This window comes from Aspergillus lentulus, assembly GCF_001445615.1.
Source record: "Aspergillus lentulus DNA, contig: Alt12, strain: IFM 54703, whole genome shotgun sequence".
In the NCBI taxonomy this organism is placed as follows: Eukaryota; Fungi; Ascomycota; class Eurotiomycetes; order Eurotiales; family Aspergillaceae; genus Aspergillus; species Aspergillus lentulus.
In genome coordinates this window covers 188259-206505 of record NW_028322115.1, presented here as the reverse complement: position 1 = coordinate 206505, position 18247 = coordinate 188259, and the positions used below count along the sequence as shown (strand labels likewise).

Genomic DNA, 18247 nt, shown 5'->3' with positions numbered 1-18247 from the left:
TGGTGCAGGTAGATAATTTGATCATTAAGATAGCAGCAGAGCACAGCGGAGTTAGCACAGTATCGGCTGGTAACGACCCAGGTCCTGTTACTGAAGGCCATGTCTCGAACCTCTTTGATTCGCCCCGAGCGACAGACTGGCGTGTACCTCCCTGATCTCTGCGAGCATAGTCGATCGTTGCGGTAGAAGGTATGTCTCTAGGCAGAGAGCTCAGCTGAGGATCACGGAGATGGTCCATTTGGGAAAGCCGACAATGTTGAATGGTGATACAAAAAAAATTCAGGTAAGAGAAAGAAGACAGTGGGGAAGCGAACGAGTCGATACAGTGGAATCAAACGGGACTCAAATTATTGTAAGGGTCAACTTGAACGAGGGGACAGCGAGATCTTCTCCCAGGGTAGGGACCCTGCTGGACCCCTACCAGGTAGGCAGCAACATGGATTCTGACAGGCAGACAGCCCAATATGTGAATTCAGAGATCATACCACCCAACAAGTTGAGTTTTTCTGGATATATGAGGCATATATTTTCTCGAATAGCTTGGATGATCTTTCGACGGCGGTCCCAATGATGCCTGCACCGAATTTGAGGTGGTATTTGGCAAATAATATCGCAGGGAGTGTCTGGCATTGTCTATATAAGACATCTCTACGGCGCTCTAATTTGTAAAGAACAGAAGCGAAGCACTCTGGCACCTTTAGTGATTTCGGTCTCAGTGGATTTTCAACTGCAGGATAATGAAGTCTTTTAAATAAAGCCTCTCTAGTGACTTCTCTCTAACCACTACTCCTGTTTCTCCTCTCCTCTAAGCATCAATCTAAAAAGAATGAATAATGTATTAGAGCATTACATAAAAGATATAAAAATAGTAACCTATAGTTTAGATCTGAAAACCAGTTAAGGTAAAAGTCTATAATGAATACAAGTTTAACTGGCACGTATTAGTATCAGAATCATGTCTTTCCTCATGTGCTCTCCTGTTCATCTTCTCTGTCAGTACATATATCCCCTCAACAACATGTTTAGGACCATCGTTCGGCCGTTCAGTCGCTCAGCCCGAGAGCAGATTCCCACCAGTCTCTATCCTCCTCGGAATACTCTAACATTTCATCTAAACCCGACAAGACAGCCTGTTTCTGCGAGTCATCAAGGGTAATGGTCCCCTGCGAAGACAGGATGTTGACTAGCTCTTGCGCGTCCTCTGCATCTTGCTTTTGCTTTTCAGGTGTGGCCGCATGCCACAGCTGTTGATTTTGTAGACAAGGAGGTCCACCAGGGGAAGAAAAGGAAGATGGTTCGGGTCTACCTCCCCCAGGGTTGCCGCGTCAGCCGGAAGGTATGGCGGCTATTAGTGTGTTGATCAGCCTTTGTTATCTATAATGGGAGAGAAAAGATTGACTGAAGATTCAAGCGAGCTTACCAACTCCTGTGGGATGAAGTCCACTTTGATCGTGTCCGGGATATTGAGGCAGGAGGATACTGGCTCTGGTACGTCCTCGAACTCGTTCGGGAAGCGGGAGGCTAATCTAGCCCGGACATCCAGAGTACAGATGGGATGGTCCCGATCAAAAATTAGGATATCAACATCCTGGAGGGTGAGCTTGGAGCAGGGTTGGTGAACGAAACCAAGGATACCAACTTACCTTTGTTGGCCGGTAGCCTGGAGCGTGGTGTTGAAGTGCGAGACCCCCTATTATGGCAATGTTAGCTCGTTGTAGCTCTGGAGCCTCTGGTAGAGCTTGTAGTGCGGTAATAACAGTGCGGGCTGCTTCTGAGAGATGCTCCATGATGAATTAGACCTTTCGCAGTTCAACGCTTGCTTGTGAATCCCATAAACCTAGACGATCCCATCTGCTCTTTATTACAGGAGATCATGCCTTCTTGATGTGTCTCTTACCGCGTTGCTATTCATCCTATCTACAATGTGGTAGTATGGAGGTGAGACGCCTGTACAACCAAGCTCATTGTGAATAGAAAGCGAAACCAGTCTGGCACCTCTGGTCTGAGTGGATTTTCAGCAGGAGGATAAAGAAGTGTTTCACTCAAACAAAGCCTCTCCGGCGTCTTCTCTTTATTCGCCACTCCTGTTTCGCTAAACATCAATCTGAATAGAATCAACAATGTATTGGGGCGCGATGTAACAGACATAAAAATAGTAACCTTTAGTTCAAAGCTGAGAATAAGTCAAGGCAAAGGACTACAATGAATAGGAAAGTCTAACCAACATGCACCAGCATCAGAATCATGTCTTCCCACTGGCGCTCTCCTGTACTTCTCCTTCTTCCTCCTCCTGGGGGAAGAAATTTGCAGTCCTCAATTCCGCCGCCAGTGCGGTGCTATAACGAAACAGTGGGTGATAACCGTCGGGGTGGTACCGAAGCGCCCAGAAGCGTTGAATGCGAGGTTCAAGATCAGCCGGCTCCAGCTTGGAGTACAGACCAATGTAGGTCATCTCACGCAGAAAAAACCTTGCTCGACGGTTGCGCTGGTCACCCCCAGGACTCCGCTCGCGAAGATAGCCATAGGCTAACGACTCGGCGTAGCGCGGAAGCGTGGGCATTTTGACGGGGTAGTGAGTATGTGGCACTCGGCCTGTCCTTGATATTGGATTATACTCGTCGAGCCGATCATCGGTGACCAGCATGTAGTTGGGATCATCCGGGGCTGGCGCGCCTAGTGGGATGTCCGGCAACGCCCACAGCAGTCGAGACTTTTTGTGCAGCTCCAGGCGAAACGGATGCCAAAACCCGGTTTTGCCGTTGTGGTCGTGGGGTTCTGGGCCCCTGGCGTCAAGGATGAAGTGCGCGTAGGAATGCGGGAGTCTGCAAATTGGCTGGACGAGGTGACAGTCGTCCCCTTCGGGGCAGGGAGGGAAGTTGGCTGCGAGGAGGATCTCGCGCGCTCTGTCGATGTGTGGGTCAGGGATAACAAAAGTAAGGTCCTGTAATGGATTCACGGGTTATTAGTGTCTCAGCCCCGGATATCTAGACTGTGCTGGGACAGAACTCACCTGGATCCAAAGATCCGCTCCATACCGTTCCAAAACGTAAGGGCCCCACATGACATTGGGAATTCCGTTGGCATCCAACATTTTGGTGATGGATGCAATGAGATCCACGTCGATCTTGTGGCCGTCGAATTTGAAGTCGCTCATCTTGATTGGGTTCTGTCGGTTCGTCCAAGAGCCTCGGGGGGCGATTGTCTTCGGGGCTGGGTTGCCTGGTCATTTATATACCGTGTTGGCAGAATCACCGGATGAATGACAACAGGTAATCGATCCCTAGTTGAAAGGAGACGACATACAAGCTCCCTCAATTGAGCAGCCCTTGACCAGTGTCGTCCTCGAGAACAAAGGAAGTTTAACTCGAGTCTCCGTTGCCACGGAACTAAGAACCTACTATGATACCGGATCAGACAAAGAGACACTAGATTAGTCTTTCATTATCCAAAGACTCATACATGCCGTCCTCGTCGGTGAAAGAGAGACAAAGGAGGACAACGTAATTTCTCTATGAAAGACTTGACCCGGCTTGTGGTCGTCAAGTGGTCCATGATATCACCTCAATCCCTAATGTTGAAGGATTCTCACAGGGAGAATTGGTGGTTGCCAAGATTAGTGAATAGTCGCTTTCTGCAACTTGACACCACATTGGAGACTATTTTTGGTCCGGAAATCAGGATTAAGCTCCAGGAGTAAATTCCAGTTAAAAAGTATGCAGTCTTTGTTTCTTGCACAAAAAGCCGATACCATGGCCTCACCGGCAGTCCCGGGATAGTTGCACGGGCTCGATACCTTCACTAGAGAGACATGGTTTATTCATGTAGAGTAGGCTTTTGCCTTGTCGATGCGACTTCCAGTCCTGTACAATCTAGGTTTGAGCACAGAACTTGCAATCCAGCACCCTCCGCAGCATTCACCGTGGACATCAACATCCACGGTATTCTCAACACTATCATTAAAAGCATCGGCATCAGCGCGGACTGCCACCAAATCCTGCGACTTGCTCGGAGCCTATTGTTTTCGATACAGCTGATGCCTTCATATGAAAACTCGGGCTCTAATCTCTCTGTGGTCGCCCTTGAATCTGCCTATTGTGGCAATGGTATTGTGTGGCTGGTGGTGGGCTATGCTCGTATTGATGTGGCTTGTCTGGTGACTTTGAGCTATATAAGGCCAGACCTAAAACTCTTACGATTTGCTCAGGGAAGTGAACGATGTTGCGCCCGGATACGAAGGGTCTCAAAGCACTTAAATCTACCAGATGTCTCGATGACTTTCCATCTGCACTCATCATCGTTGCGCCCCGGTCTGGATGATAGAACCAGACAACTTCATGGGACCAGCAATATGGGTGAAACGACATGAGGGAGGAAGCGATGGAAACGTCCACTACTCAACAAAAGACATCGTGGGACTGGTGCTTTTTGGAGTCGGATGTCTATGGTGCATTGCATTCGGAATTTTCTGGTACAGAAACAAGTCGCGCGAGTTCAAACATTTCAGCATGTTCGGCTTTTCAAGGGCAGTGCCATTGTCACCACCGCTCCTGAGAATCATGATAGAATCATTACCACCGAATATACAGCGGCACGATTGTTCAACGCAAAACACTCAAAATGATGATGCCAGCATGCCAGCACCCCCAAATCCAGCATATCCACGACCTTCTCGTGTTCGACCGCGTGTGCAACGGCCGGATTCACCTCGGCCTTCAATGATTCTGATGAACAACGAGACCCAGAACGAGGCCAGTCAGTTCCATCATCAAACCGTCGAAACACTCCCAGACGGACGATTACCGGATCAGGATGAGCCAGAGCAGCTTCCGCCGTACGAACCGGCTCCTCCCCCTTATTCTCCTCATCTGTAGCGAAGATGATGGAGAGCAACTGGCCTAACTTCTGTGACTTGACCTTTCCCATTTCTAATGTACCATAAAGGCGCAATCGGGCATAGTTCAAAGACTTCATGTTAAGAGGGTAACGAACGATTTCAATAAGCTTGTGATATCGGATCGTCTATGCGCCGTCAATGGAACTTGTTATATACATTAAGATGGCTCTCTAGTCATCCACTACCACTGACCTAAGATGAAATGGCGTTGTAGTATTCTCGTGGGGAAACCTTGGTTTAGCACGGCGGGAGAGATCCAACTGTTCGGGTCATTGATTGTGCAGCAGGCTAGGTAATATTATACTGGTAGGGTACGTTCTCATAACCTTATATCGGCGATCTTCTGCTTCTTGAAGCGTGTCTTCCTAAGCTAAGGTGGTTCCTGAGACCGCCCATAGACCCTGTTAATGGGTATTCCGTGCTTCCAGTCCTTAGACGATGGCATCCATGAGAGTGCTTTAGATATCGTAGCATTCAAATGTCAAATCCTCGTTCTATCCACCATTAATTACATATTAGCATAGCTTCAAGCAATGTATGGAATTGAAAGGGATATGCTTACCAGCTGAACATCCGGCTGGCGTGGGTCACAGCACTGGAGTGTGTGGTCCACAGACTTACAGATATCAGCATCGAACTGATCCTCGACCATAGTGCCTACGAGTATCCATCATGAGTTAATGCTCAATTTAGACGCGATTAAGCCGTAATTACCATTTCCACAGATATTGGCTTTAGGATTAGGGCGCACTCCATATTCGGCGAGAATGTCTTCTGGCAATGCCGAGTATGGCGTTACTCCCGCGCAGCATTTCACGTTGCCAGAGCATGAGTCAAGGTTTTGGGCCACGGCGAGCGTGATAATAGGGAGAAGGACAAGAATGGACTTCATTGTGGTAATTGGGATAGATAAGTTGACTTTGTAGGACTCCGCTGGTACAGTAGTGTAAGAGTGCGCTATTAGCAAGGCATTCGTCGCATTTAAATGGTATTCCTGTCTTCCAGCCACAGGGGATCTACATATGGCTCATGTTTATCACATTGCTGCGTGGGCTAAAGGGAAGCAAGGGGATATACTACACGTTACACAGCAGAGGCGCTATTGCAGCCATCCCCTTCCCAGGGCAAAGCAAGCATTCAAGCTGCTCACGTTCTGCTGCATAAGTGGTCGATGTTAAATGGCAAACATTGATATCACTGGCTGATTAATCTTAGCTAAGACAATTCTAAGGCCCCCGTGCCAAATAGTCTGTGGGGCTGCATGACCTAACACCTACAAGCTGATTCCCAATCCTAGAGAAGTAAAGTAAGTCATACTCTAAACAAGACCACTGACCGCTGGCCTGCATGGAGAGCTGAATCTAAGGGATCACCAACAACTAATGAAACTTTTAATTATATAGTGTTATGTTTCTTATTTACAGGAGCGCCCGTCCATGTCTGAATTCCAGAGTTAAGCATGGGGATGCGTCCCATAGCTTGTCCAGCTGGGTGAAGACATATAATGCGGAATAGAGGGAAGCAAGATACCCCTTCTGGTGGCATTGTTATATTCGTAGGGTTTTCTCGCACGAGAAAAAGGGGGAAGATGCACTCAGGCAGGGCCTCGAGTCCAGCATTATATTCGCCTTGCCATCCTTCCTTGATTGGCTAAATTCACGATGCTGGTGTTGAATCTCTGGTGTAAACTCTCCTTCCTAACACCGAAATTTGATTGCGACAGAAAGCTATCAAACAGTGGGGTTGCTGACACTTTTTAGGCTGTCTTTTCGCCGCCACCTTTTTTATCGATACTGAGTCATCGGCGTAGAGGACTCCATGGGACTTCGATAACTTTCTTAGCATCCACAGGCACTTTGCCTGTAACTAGGTCGGGGACGTTGAGCCAAAGGGCAATCAATGACAGGTCAACTTGTCAGGCTCATAGCCCTCTTACAATACCTGCAAGAAGCCGTAACAGCAATATTGACATACAAAAGCTAAACGACCATAAGTTTCGATATGAGCTTTGCTAAGTGCTTCCTCCTCGTTACCTCTGAGATGCGGACTCAGCAATGAGACTCGAAATGACACCGTAAAGCGAATGTGCTGAACAGATGCGGTACATCAAGCATCAGGCCTCGAGGAGTCAAGAGGTTACAGGCAGTTTGGGAGTCGCTTGCCTCCAGCCTAACAACCTCCGGATTCATTGCAACATATTTCTTTAGAGGCGGGTGGAGTCAGCGACCATTCAAGTCTCTACGACTCTTCGTAGGGTCCTAGCATGAGCATATGGATATAGGCGATGACCTACAGCAAAGCGGCTGTTCGAGGTGCGCGGGTGCAACTGTCCCTGTCAGGACAAAGAGCGATTCTGGCTCGAATTGTTGCCAACTAATGTCTTCTTGCTGCCGGCGTTTCCATCAGCCCTGGTGGTCGATCATCTGATCTGACTCATCCCGTGATACCAGAAGATGCTCTCTTGTCAGATTGACCACACCAATAAACCTTTCCAGGTTCAATTACGGAATCGTGGCTGATGTATATAAAGCTGACAAATGGAAGTATGCAGTCCGCCACCGAGATACGAATCTTGTCACCGAGAGAGTGCTGACTCACAGTCACATATCCCGAATACGACCATGCCACAACGATTAAACGCACTCCGCACATCGTGATTGACGGCGCAATTTAGTACATGCCCTCCAATGACGTCGATGAAACTATCGGCACTGTATATCCGGGGTATCGCCCCTAGCGACAAACAAGGGAAGCTAACTACGTCTATGAAGTGGCAAGAGGCCTAGAAGAAGAAGTCGGTGTGCGGATATAATGATTTCGTTGGATATTAGTCAGATGGGAAACTTCCAGTGAATTAAATTATGGTCAATTTGTCCATTACAGCTCAATGATTGGTGAAACAGCATCGTTGGCAATGGCGATTTCATTCTATCCTGGATGTCGACTTTGCGGGCTCACCGAACTACCCTATTTGTTAGGAGCTGATGCTCTACAACGTTCTGTCACCTTTAGACCATATTCATAATAATAGTATGCATTGTAGAGTACGTCACCTGATAGCTGAACAATGATATAAAATGATCGCAGCTACACCACTACATGAAGCCCCAAAACTCAGCAAGGTTCATCACTCCTGTTCATTCAACAACTCAACTGAGGATGACTGTGAAAGTTGGCATCAACGGCTTCGGCCGGATCGGTCGCATTGTCTTTCGCAACTCTTTCTCCCATGACGATGTCGAGGTCGTTGCTGTCAACGACCCGTTTATCGATCCCAAGTATGCGGTATGTCGGATTCATCCTAACCAAGTCTCTACAGCGCGATCCATTAACAAGGGAATGTGCGACATAGCAATACATGCTCAAATATGATTCCACCCACGGCCGCTTCGAGCACGAGATCTCCCAAGACGAGGGCTCCCTCACCATCCAAGGACGCAAGGTGAAGTTCTACGCGGAGAAAGATCCCGCCAGCATCCCCTGGCACGAAACCGGAGCCGAGTACATCATCGAGTCCACCGGCGTCTTCACGACAGTCGACAAAGCCAAAGCGCATCTTCGCGGCGGAGCCAAGAAAGTCATCATCTCCGCCCCGTCCGCTGATGCCCCGATGTACGTGATGGGGGTCAACGAGGAGAAATACGACGGCACGGCGGATGTGGTGTCTAACGCATCGTGCACCACGAACGCCATCGCCCCGTTGGTCAAGGTTATCAATGAGAAGTTCGGGTTCGTGGAGGGCCTGATGACTGCTATCCATGCGTACACTGCGACGCAGAAGCTGGTTGATGGGCCTTCGTCCAAGGACTGGCGGGGTGGGCGTGCAGCCGCGGAGAATATCATCCCTAGCAGCACTGGTGCGGCGAAGGCGGTTGGTAAGGTGATCCCTGAGCTGCAGGGTAAGGTCACTGGCATGTCTTTGCGGGTGCCAACCTCGGATGTCTCCGTCATCGATTTGACGTGCCGGATTGAGAAGAGTGCGACTTATGAGGAGATTGTAGCTGCGATCACGGAGGCCGCTCATGGGTCTCTTAAGGGTAGGACCCGTCTTCCATTCGTGCCGAAGCATATCTAACTGCTGTCCAGGTGTTCTGACCTATACCGAGGATGATATCGTGTCCAAGGACATAATCGGAAACCCACACTCGTCCATCTTCGATATCAAGGCCGGTATTTCGCTGAATTCCAATTTCGTGAAGCTGGTGAGCTGGTATGACAATGAGTGGGGATACAGTCGTCGAGTGCTGGATCTGGTGGCCCATATCGCCAGTGTGGATGCTCGGAAGTGACCTCGACCTGGAGAGGAGTATTGGCAATCGGCTTGCTTCGTCTTTATTGATTGTTTTCTTGCGTTGGTGGTTTCAAAGTATAAATGAATGGCGATCAAGTGTAGCTCGCTTGTTTGATGTTCGCTCGTGCCTCTAGCTGAGTTGCGTTTATTTTATCCAAAGCATTCTGACACATCACCCTGACCTGCTCCCACCTCCTTCGAAGTAAGGCTACCTTGTTCTTGTGACCATCTTGCTCTTCGCTTTGGGCTCCTAGTGATTCAAGACCCTCTATTGTCGTATTGCTCTCTTGGAGGTAGATTTCAATCCACTCGCGGATAATATTCCAGGTTTTCCGCGTGTCGAATGCCTTAGTTTCTCGACCTTGTACGTAATTTTGAAAATCCTTGCACGGCATGTACTTAACACACGCCGCGTTAATCGTGCGAGGGCAAACGCCAGAAGGCGTGAGTTGGTAGTCTCTGCCGTTTTTGATCAGCAGGCTGGCGCAGATGATATGGCGACCACTTACTCTAGTCCTTGCTGGGAGGCAAGCTCTTCCCTTTCCGCTTCAGAAAGGTTACTCGAGATGATATCATCCAGGAATATAACGTCGGACTCGTTCTGATCGAGGAAAAATCCATCTTCTTCAGGTCAGCTTTGCGGGTCCCGTAGAGACAAGTGTACTTACACTCGACAAAAAGAAAGTCGTTGGAATGAGCTCCGTAACTCATGAAGATCTCCTCTCCTTTCTCTAATCTACCGGGTCAGATGTACACTTTGACGGTATCGGCATAGTCCTACCGTATCGACGAGAAGCTGTAAAGGTGTACTTGGCTCCATCAAAGACAACCTCGCAATCCTGCTCATGGCATTAGCTTCACCGGTTGCGACACCTTAGCGTAAGATGCACTGACAGCATCATCCGAATGATTGAAATAATCTGCAAATGGCACAAGGCCTATGGCGTCATTCCAGTCTTCAGGAGGCTCTTGCCCGGGCTTGACGTAGTAGAAGCTCCTTGTATTCAGAACTAACCAGTGGAAGGAGAATTTATCCCAATCCATGTTAGGGAACACGGTGAGTATGTTCCGCCATGCGTCCTGGAGTCTTTTCTCCTGCTGCGCGAGCAGGTTCTGGCTTTTGGACTCAAATTTTCTATCTTTCAGGTTGCTTTCAAATGAGTTCCAGATGCCAGAAGCTGAAGGAGGTAGCAGAAAGGGCCCCTCGCAGGGAATCTGCTGAAACTCGGAGTTCGACCTCCGTAAATTCTCCGGCCACAGGATGGGCATACTGTCTTCAAAGTCCTTGCGCGATGGCCAGACTTTGCGCCATAAATCCCATCTCTTCAGGAATCCATGATCTCCCTCTGTCAGAAATGCGGCAAGGATTCCATGAATCGACGCCCCAGTAGGAAACTGTTTGATGAAGGAGGCCGGGATGGAATCGATTGTGATCATCAGATCCAAAGGGACTGTGATCATGACCTCACCCTCCTGACGTATGGATTATGACGGTCAGCCATCAATGCTATAGGTTTAGTGCCGCGTCTCTACGCACCTCTATATTTCTCGTCGCGATCATCCCCGACCCACGGCCGGGTATGTGCGCGGGCGTGACGCCATTGATCTTGACCCCTTGGGATTTGGCCCATCGCATGAAGTCAGTATGGTGTTTACCTAGCTTTGTGTGTGCCATTGTTTGAGTATTATGTCCTACGGGGTTGTTGTCCATATACTTGCTGCTTTGTTTGTGGCAGTTGCTTTCGACAGCAGAACATGTCGCGCGACGCGTCAAGTCACGTGATTTTTGCCTTACAATTACGGCGTGCATTAGTCTACTCCTGAACCCAATTTGTTGTCCATTGATATCAGCAAGGCTTCTAAGATTCGTTCCTCAGTCAAAATGGATCAATGAGTCTTAATAGCCTTAATTCGTAAGTAGTTTCCGGCGCCTTTCTCACACGATGCGAGCTTCCGCAGTTGGCCATGCGGAACGTGGATCATTCCGATTATGTGTGAGTGGATGGTACTCTGTATCACAATCATGACAGAAGATTGGTCTTTGAGTACCATCAACAATATGTTGATCAACCTCGTTAAAGATAGTCCGGGTATGGTAGGTGCCTACTGGCCGGATTGACCAGGAACAACCTCGGAAGTCGTACAACCCGGTCGTAGTCTCATTTCCACCGCATGCAAGACTGAACCGTGTTACCTGAGTTTGAGTTCGAAGCGATCCTCCACCGGACGTCCCATGTTGCGAGCAAGTGGAAAGGGCAAGCTTTACCGGCAGCGTGATTGACGTTGAGATGATTTGACTGAAGAGCTCAGCTATTGGGTCGTAACGCGTAAGATCTGACCGGTAACAGCCTAAAGTTCTTCGGGAATCCCGTCTGAATCTCCGAGAGGAAGACGGTCATTCCAGCCTCCTTGAAGATCTTCTTGAACTTCTCATCGGTCCTGGTGACGCTGCTGTCCACCTCATCGAACATGTCCTCGCCGTTGATATCCGTAGATTGGTTCTCCTTGACCACCATAATGCCAGTCTCTGTCAAGGCAGCCCGGCACCGTTTGACATATTCAAGCAATTGCGCATCCGTCAGATGTCCCACGCACCACTGCGTCCAGATCAAATCGTATTTCTTCTCCGGATTCCAGTCCTCAAGCCCAACAGTGTAGATATCCCCGACGGTACCATCTTTCTTCAGAGAGCAGTTGCGCACGACCTCGGTGAATTTCGCGACCGGTTCCACCACATCCACAACCTCGCAGACCTGGCTGAGGAACCCATCCGTTATCCGTCCCACTCCTGCACCACAGTCCACCCCAAGTTTGAGTTTGCCTTCTGTGCTGCAGGACGGTAAAAGCCGACGCACTTTGGCCAAGAAGGCCCTCGATCCTCGTAGGTCGATGCGGGAATACCACGGATAATCGCCGAGCATGGCCAGCATGCCGTTGGAGGTAGCAGGGACATCGTTCCAATACTTCAGTGACGCTGCGTGATCGATCTTCGAATCCGGAGTCGATTCGGGCTGCTCCTTCGAGCCTTCCTGCTTTGCTGCTGCCATAGAGGACGACATGATTGGTCAATTGGTGAAGTTGTTCGAATGTCCTTTGGCCGTTCCTAAGAAGCAAAAATGGTGGTGGGGAGCTATCAATCACGTGATTGTTATCACCACGTATTTCTGGAGTGACAGCAACCAACCTGTGCGGTCGACCTCGGTGCTCGGTCGAAATACCTGTTGGCATTCTAGGTAGATACTTGCTTGTATGATTCTTGTCCGAGTACGTGAGAGGTGTTCTCCCCGTGTCCTAACACTAATGCTATGTATGGGCCGAGTTGCGGACAATGTGCTACAGTATATATTCCTCCGACTGCTTTGTAGATCACCGAATAGAACGCTTGTTTAAAGCATATGTGATCTTACTTCACGTAACTTCCAAAACGACAGTGAGAGTGCAGAGGATTGTCACTATATAGAATCTGGCGGTATCTTATATCACTTCAAAAAATGCGATGGAGCCTTCTCAAAAACAGAAATGGCCTCCTCTAATCGCTTCTCATACGCCTTCAGCTCCTCACTATCCTGATCTTCCACATTCTGGGCCGATTCGTCATGGGCCTGCTTCTCATTCTCCAATTGTAATTCCACTTCGTCGGTTCCTTCGCCTCTAACAGTGTTTACGGACAAGACATCACGATACAACCCCATTGAAAGTGGTAGCTTCACGCTCTCCGCACCTCCCTTGCCCACCTTGACAAAATGAGCATCTAGTAAGCGGTACTGAGCAGCCCAAACATGCTGCTCAGCCAGTTCCATAGTCATCTCCCAGGAGTTACCCTCGCCGAGACTCAGAAACCCGCCCACCGGTACGCTTGAGAGCGCACCGACAATGGAAGCGGAAACCCCTGCGGATATCTTACTGGAATTATGGCGAGAGACCATTGTACGCGTCTCTTCAAGGAGATAAAGTCCAGTCAGCATCCACACCTTTGGACGACGTGCGAACTTGAAGTTCAGGACGTAGGCACTCCGAGCGGCTGAAAGCCATAGTTTGAGCTTCTCCTGCGCCTTGGGATTGCTGAGGACTGATGTTGCCAAGAATCCTTCGGGACTGTGCCATGTGAGGATGCATAGTGGATGCCGTGGAGGGGTCAGGAAACGTACTCCTTCAGGATTATTCGCGCTCCCTTTTTTGCTACTACGACGCGCTCAGAGTCCTTATTCCAAGCGAGAGTGAGATCGATGATGTCCCCGCCGCTGAGGCTGACGCCCGGTGTCAAGCGAGAGCGCCCATGGAAGACCACGTTGGACAGATTGCTGACGTAGGCATGCTCCTGGAGTGCTTGCTGGCTATCGAGGAAGTTAGACGATGACTGTACCAGAGAGTAGGGGCACAGACCTTAGTAATTCGTGGGTATAATGTCTTGCAACCAGTGGTTCCCAGTATCTTTCTAGAACCAACGACCCGAGGGTAAGGGCCTCGGGCCTTTCACCCATACCGTACAGATAGAACGAGGAGTCATCACTAGCATCCATCCTGACATACAATATCGTTGTTGAACTGATTGAAATTACAAATAGATTTTAAATAAATAGTCCCCCAGTAGCACTGCTAACCGATCTCAGATACGTTAAGCGCTGAGAGGTCACAGAGTCGACGCGGGACGGATGGGGACATCTGAGCCAGACGAATTTCTGTCGAATCTTGTCGCCTGATGGGCGCGGGGGTTGATTATCATCTACTGGCTGGGATAGCTGCGGTGGCTGAGACGGCGTCTCGCCTTGATCCCGATGTAGTAGCGCTTGACGGAATGGGCACTTATGAGCACCGGAGCCGTCCGGCGCCTGTGCGCTGACAATGCCATTGTGATGTATGTGTTTCTATAATGAATTTCAATCAATTTTTGGATATATGTGGAGGATCGTTCTTCCCAGATGAGTACCGGGGCGACCTGAATGCTGCCTGGCAGGAACTGCAGCGATGTCGTCCCAAGTATTTCGCGACCAAACCCCAGGATAAGGCAGAGTACCTGCGTCGTTCCGCGATTTATTTCATCATCGCCGGTAATCTAGCAGAAGCATATCGAGCGTTAGAAAAATTGCATGCTCAGCTCGGCACTCTGCCGGCAGAATGGGGCTTGCGATATACCATCTACATGCTGTTGGCGGATTATACGCGCCAATACCCGCCAGCCCTTCGATTCTACCACGAGCGAGGAAAGCCGGTGAACATCGCCATGCTCAGTGATATCTCCGGTCCTAAAGAAATGAGCGCTAGGTTCATGGACAGAGTTCGGATGTATTTCGAAACCGGCTCGATTCACGATAAGGTCTTATGTCAGATCCTGTGCGCGGTCATGTGGTTCCCCATGCTGGCGAGAAAACTGAATGCTGAGCTTGATCCTCTATTTCCCGGTGGCTTGTTCCATAATACAAGCAGAGACCCCCATGCGATAATCGCGCAACATGCTGCCAGCTTGATCAAACGCCGTGAAAGCGCTGAACAAGCCGGCGAGATGCGGATCGCAGCTTTCCTCGCTCGGTTGCTTGTGGAATTGCGTATCGCGTCTCAATCATCAGACCGGATGACTACGTTGAACGACTTATATAAAATATATCACCGTCAAGAAGATTTTGCGGGAATGGCCAATTGTCAAATGATGAAAGGAGACGGTCTCCTAGGTCCATCCTTCACCAGTCCCGTGGCATTGAATCTGGTGCTTGTTGACGCCACCTCGGCCATCGGGGAGGACAGTTTATGGGATCCTGTTGAACGTGAGCTGAAGGATCGGTATTCCCCTGAAGTCAAGGAATGTTATGAAACCGCTTTGAAGTTGTTCGGGAGAGCCAACTGTAGGAGAGGTCAAGCAGCGGTTCGGCTGCGGCAAGCGTGTTGCCTTCATATCGGGGCGCAGCGACTTAAACCAACTGATTCGCGTCGGACTACCCTTATTCAAGATGCCCGTGCCAAATTAAAGCAGTCAAAACAACTCTTCGGGAAAGACGAAGTCAATTGCCACATTGTAACCGCCCACCAGATCCTCCTCGACATTACCAGCGGGGATAACCGCAGTGTCAAAAGGACCGCAAGGGGCATCGGAACATGGGCAGCGCAAGCAATGAACCAGTCTGTGGGCCACTTCCTTGGTCTTCTCATATTCCGCTTCGCTCGCCAGGAATGGTGCACGTTCGCTCGAATGGACAATGCCCTCGTGGCATGGGAATGTGCTTATGAAATCTTTGAGAGTATTGAAGATGTCCTGCCCATGTTTCAGTCGGTCGTCTCCCGCGCCTGGGTACAAGGCGAAATGTTCAACCAGGCCGCGCTCAAAATCCTGGTGGACAAGGCCGTAGGCATGGTTGATAGAGTTCGTCAATATTACGACACCGTGGCCAAGAGCATCCCGGACACCAAGGTGGAAGAGGCAGATCGACTCATCGTCCAGACCAGCAAATTCAATACCCTTTCAACCTTTGGGTCAAAGGCAAGCACGATGTACTTGCGTCTAGAAGATCCCAAGCTGGCGCGCGAGTGGCAGTCGAAGTTTGCAGGGATAATGGAGAATGATGAAAGCTTTCGAGAAATGAGGGAGCGAATGGAAAAACGTTTGGATTTCCAGAGCGTCTCCCCTGCATTATCCTGCTCTAAAACGAGGCTTAAAGGTTTGTGGCAAAGAAGGGTTGTAGAAGATGCCATGGCTGCCAAGTTTCGCGACGCCAAGTTCGCGTTCCAAGAATGGCTCGACAGAGGCGATATCGGAAGGGCCGAGGCAGTATATCGTCGGTTCATGGATGAGACAAAGAACACGGACTCATCTTATGCCCGGAATGCCTATCGGCTCCTATTCTGCAGGAGCGTTGGAGATCAGACATCAGCAAGGACGATCCTTGACAGCATGGACGATAATGCACTCTTTCAAGGTAACCTGAAAGATTATCAGCAGGGCGTCGGAGTCAAATCTACCTTTGCCGGAGTGGCGGACAACGCGCTTATGTTCTGTCTGCTGTCCCGGGACGAGGCGAGGGCCTATCGCGTTGTTCAAATCATCCAGAAAATCGCACCAGCCTTCTATGACACCATGGATGATAATGTCATTGACCTTTCCTTTCGTCTGAGCTACTATGGCGCGACCATGCTGTATAATGGTCACTCGCAGGTCGCTCTCCGCCGTTTGCTCGAAGCCCGCCAACTGATTGAACTTCGGCGTCAACAGACTACGGATGTCGACGCTCGAGTTGGCACGTTCAGCCCGGGATGGATCGTGGAGGTATATCTCAATCTTGCTCGAGCTTGTCTCAAGTGCACCGATGCAAGGGTTCCATTACATATGCTGCAAAGGCTTGATCACGGTCATCCGGGTGACGTGTCATGGGAGGAACATGCCCTGCTGTTCTTAGAAGAAAGCAGAGCCCGTGCCGTGCTTGAGGCGCTAAAGACGCAGTTTGCTCATAACCAAGATAAACACAATTCCTCGGCTCCGCTGTTAGAACTGATGCATAAACGCAGGCTACTTAGGACGCTACTCGCTTTGAGGCACCGAACACCTGAGCAAGAACAGGAGATCGGCGAGCTTCGCATCCAGATTAGCCACATGGAAGCTAGTGAAGTTTGTGCAACAGCCAGCTCTTTCATTGATATGGCGAATTCGATTGTAGCACCTAAATTGCTGTACCAGAGTATCGACCAAGATGCAGTGGTGATAGAAGCAACGTTCGGCTACCAGGGCATGGTTGCCTTTGCCGTGACCAGCGATGGAATTCAGAACATATACCAAGATCGCACTTGCAGCGTCGACATCCGGAAGCCTGTCATGCAGATGATGAGGGTTCTAACGGAAATGACTGGATATTTAGGGGATGAAGAGGAGCAAAGGAAAAAGATGTTCAATGAATATGCCCAGCAAATCTCCAGACACCTGGTCGAACCGTTCAAGAAAACAATCAGGCAGAAGAAGCATGTCATCTTCTCTACCTCTGATCCGTTGACCGCGTTCCCCTTCTCAGCACTTCTCTTGGAGGGTCAGCCTCTCATGACACGCTTCGCAGTGTCACAGGTCCCTAGTCTCGCAGTCCTGCATCATGTTTCTCAACGCCAGTCTCGATCGGCTGCTCCAACCGTGTCGGTTTTTGCCCGGTCTCCCTCCGCGTTCAGTACCACGAGAGACAGACAAGAGGCTAACTTGCACTTGGCGGGAATTGAAGCGGTGAACATTGCGAAAACTTTCTCAACGTGGCCAGTTGATGCAAGGAATGTGACGAGAGCCGAATTCAGCAAGTATGTCGAGGGCAGTTCCTCCATCCTTCACATTGGCACTCATGGCGACGTTGACTATCGCAACCCTCTTCTCTCGTCTATTTCAATTGGAGAAGACTTTCGCGTCCTTGACATGTCCACAGTAAAATGCAACGTCAATCTTCTCGTCTTCGCGGCCTGCCTAAGCGGTCTAGGTCGAGCGACCACTGGCAGCGAGGTACTGGGATTCTCCCACGTCATCCTTAGTAGCGGTTGCCAGGCGTATATCGGGACCCTCCGTAACGTCAGCGATTTTGCCTCGATGCTTCTCATGACATCGTTTTATCGAATATTGAAAAAGGCACCTTGGATGCCGCTTGCATATGCCCTTCGACAGGCACAGACAGAAATAGGCCACTTTGACAGCGTGCACGCAGCCCGTTACCTCGATCAGTTGATACAGACCCCGCCTTCAGGCGACGGTGACTCTCGCGACCCAAAGGACTTTGTGCCAGATGCGGACTATCTGATCTCGATGACAAAGATGTTCTTGAAACAGCTGGATTGGTCTAGTCCATTCTTTTGGGCACCTTTTGTGCTTATGGGATATGGCAGCTTGCGATTTGTGACGCAATAAGCTTGATAATGGGCGACGATTATCGCGTTCTTGATCTTTGAAGGTTTAATGTCGACCGAATATAGAACTCTCCAGGAGTGCATGCTGAATACGTGCAACACACGCATGGTGTTGCTGCATGTATTGGACACGAGCACCGGGGTTCTGATGCTTCTTGTTTTCCCGACGCTGTCGGGCCTTAGGTTTACGATGATCTGAGCTCATGACC

At 49.7% G+C, this 18247-nt stretch overlaps 8 protein-coding genes across 8 annotated transcripts; 2 read left to right on the top strand and 6 right to left on the bottom strand.

The window, feature by feature from the left end:
• Positions 1–1043: 1043 nt before the first annotated feature.
• Positions 1044–1787, bottom strand: ALT_6026 (uncharacterized protein; the record flags this gene model as incomplete). The annotated part of the gene is made up of 4 exons (XM_089600012.1): positions 1044–1244; positions 1307–1345; positions 1421–1588; positions 1644–1787. 4 exons carry the CDS (start codon positions 1785–1787, stop codon positions 1044–1046), a joined length of 552 nt encoding a protein of 183 aa, XP_089455474.1.
• Positions 1788–2242: 455 nt separating this feature from the next.
• On the bottom strand, positions 2243–3154 carry ALT_6025 (uncharacterized protein; the record flags this gene model as incomplete). Its single annotated transcript, XM_033555728.2, has 2 exons — positions 2243–2941; positions 3011–3154. The coding sequence occupies 2 exons, from the start codon at positions 3152–3154 to the stop codon at positions 2243–2245; spliced, it is 843 nt and encodes a 280-aa protein (XP_033411619.2).
• A 1400-nt stretch (positions 3155–4554) lies between these two features.
• On the bottom strand, positions 4555–5786 carry ALT_6024 (uncharacterized protein; the record flags this gene model as incomplete). The annotated part of the gene is made up of 3 exons (XM_089600011.1): positions 4555–5019; positions 5457–5551; positions 5609–5786. The coding sequence occupies 3 exons, from the start codon at positions 5784–5786 to the stop codon at positions 4555–4557; spliced, it is 738 nt and encodes a 245-aa protein (XP_089455473.1).
• A 2267-nt stretch (positions 5787–8053) lies between these two features.
• On the top strand, positions 8054–9183 carry ALT_6023 (type I glyceraldehyde-3-phosphate dehydrogenase; the record flags this gene model as incomplete). The annotated part of the gene is made up of 3 exons (XM_033555731.2): positions 8054–8179; positions 8247–8931; positions 8981–9183. The coding sequence occupies 3 exons, from the start codon at positions 8054–8056 to the stop codon at positions 9181–9183; spliced, it is 1014 nt and encodes a 337-aa protein (XP_033411622.2).
• A 94-nt stretch (positions 9184–9277) lies between these two features.
• ALT_6022 (SET domain-containing protein) lies at positions 9278–10821 on the bottom strand (the record flags this gene model as incomplete). Its single annotated transcript, XM_033555732.2, has 6 exons — positions 9278–9644; positions 9695–9806; positions 9854–9916; positions 9967–10024; positions 10080–10658; positions 10723–10821. The coding sequence occupies 6 exons, from the start codon at positions 10819–10821 to the stop codon at positions 9278–9280; spliced, it is 1278 nt and encodes a 425-aa protein (XP_033411623.2).
• A 670-nt stretch (positions 10822–11491) lies between these two features.
• On the bottom strand, positions 11492–12244 carry ALT_6021 (N-terminal protein methyltransferase; the record flags this gene model as incomplete). The annotated part of the gene is made up of 1 exon (XM_033555733.2): positions 11492–12244. One exon carries the CDS (start codon positions 12242–12244, stop codon positions 11492–11494), a length of 753 nt encoding a protein of 250 aa, XP_033411624.2.
• Positions 12245–12664: 420 nt separating this feature from the next.
• ALT_6020 (uncharacterized protein) lies at positions 12665–13705 on the bottom strand (the record flags this gene model as incomplete). Its single annotated transcript, XM_089600010.1, has 3 exons — positions 12665–13280; positions 13334–13519; positions 13569–13705. 3 exons carry the CDS (start codon positions 13703–13705, stop codon positions 12665–12667), a joined length of 939 nt encoding a protein of 312 aa, XP_089455472.1.
• A 350-nt stretch (positions 13706–14055) lies between these two features.
• Positions 14056–18039, top strand: ALT_6019 (CHAT domain-containing protein; the record flags this gene model as incomplete). The annotated part of the gene is made up of 1 exon (XM_089600009.1): positions 14056–18039. One exon carries the CDS (start codon positions 14056–14058, stop codon positions 18037–18039), a length of 3984 nt encoding a protein of 1327 aa, XP_089455471.1.
• Between the last annotated feature and the right edge of the window lie 208 nt (positions 18040–18247).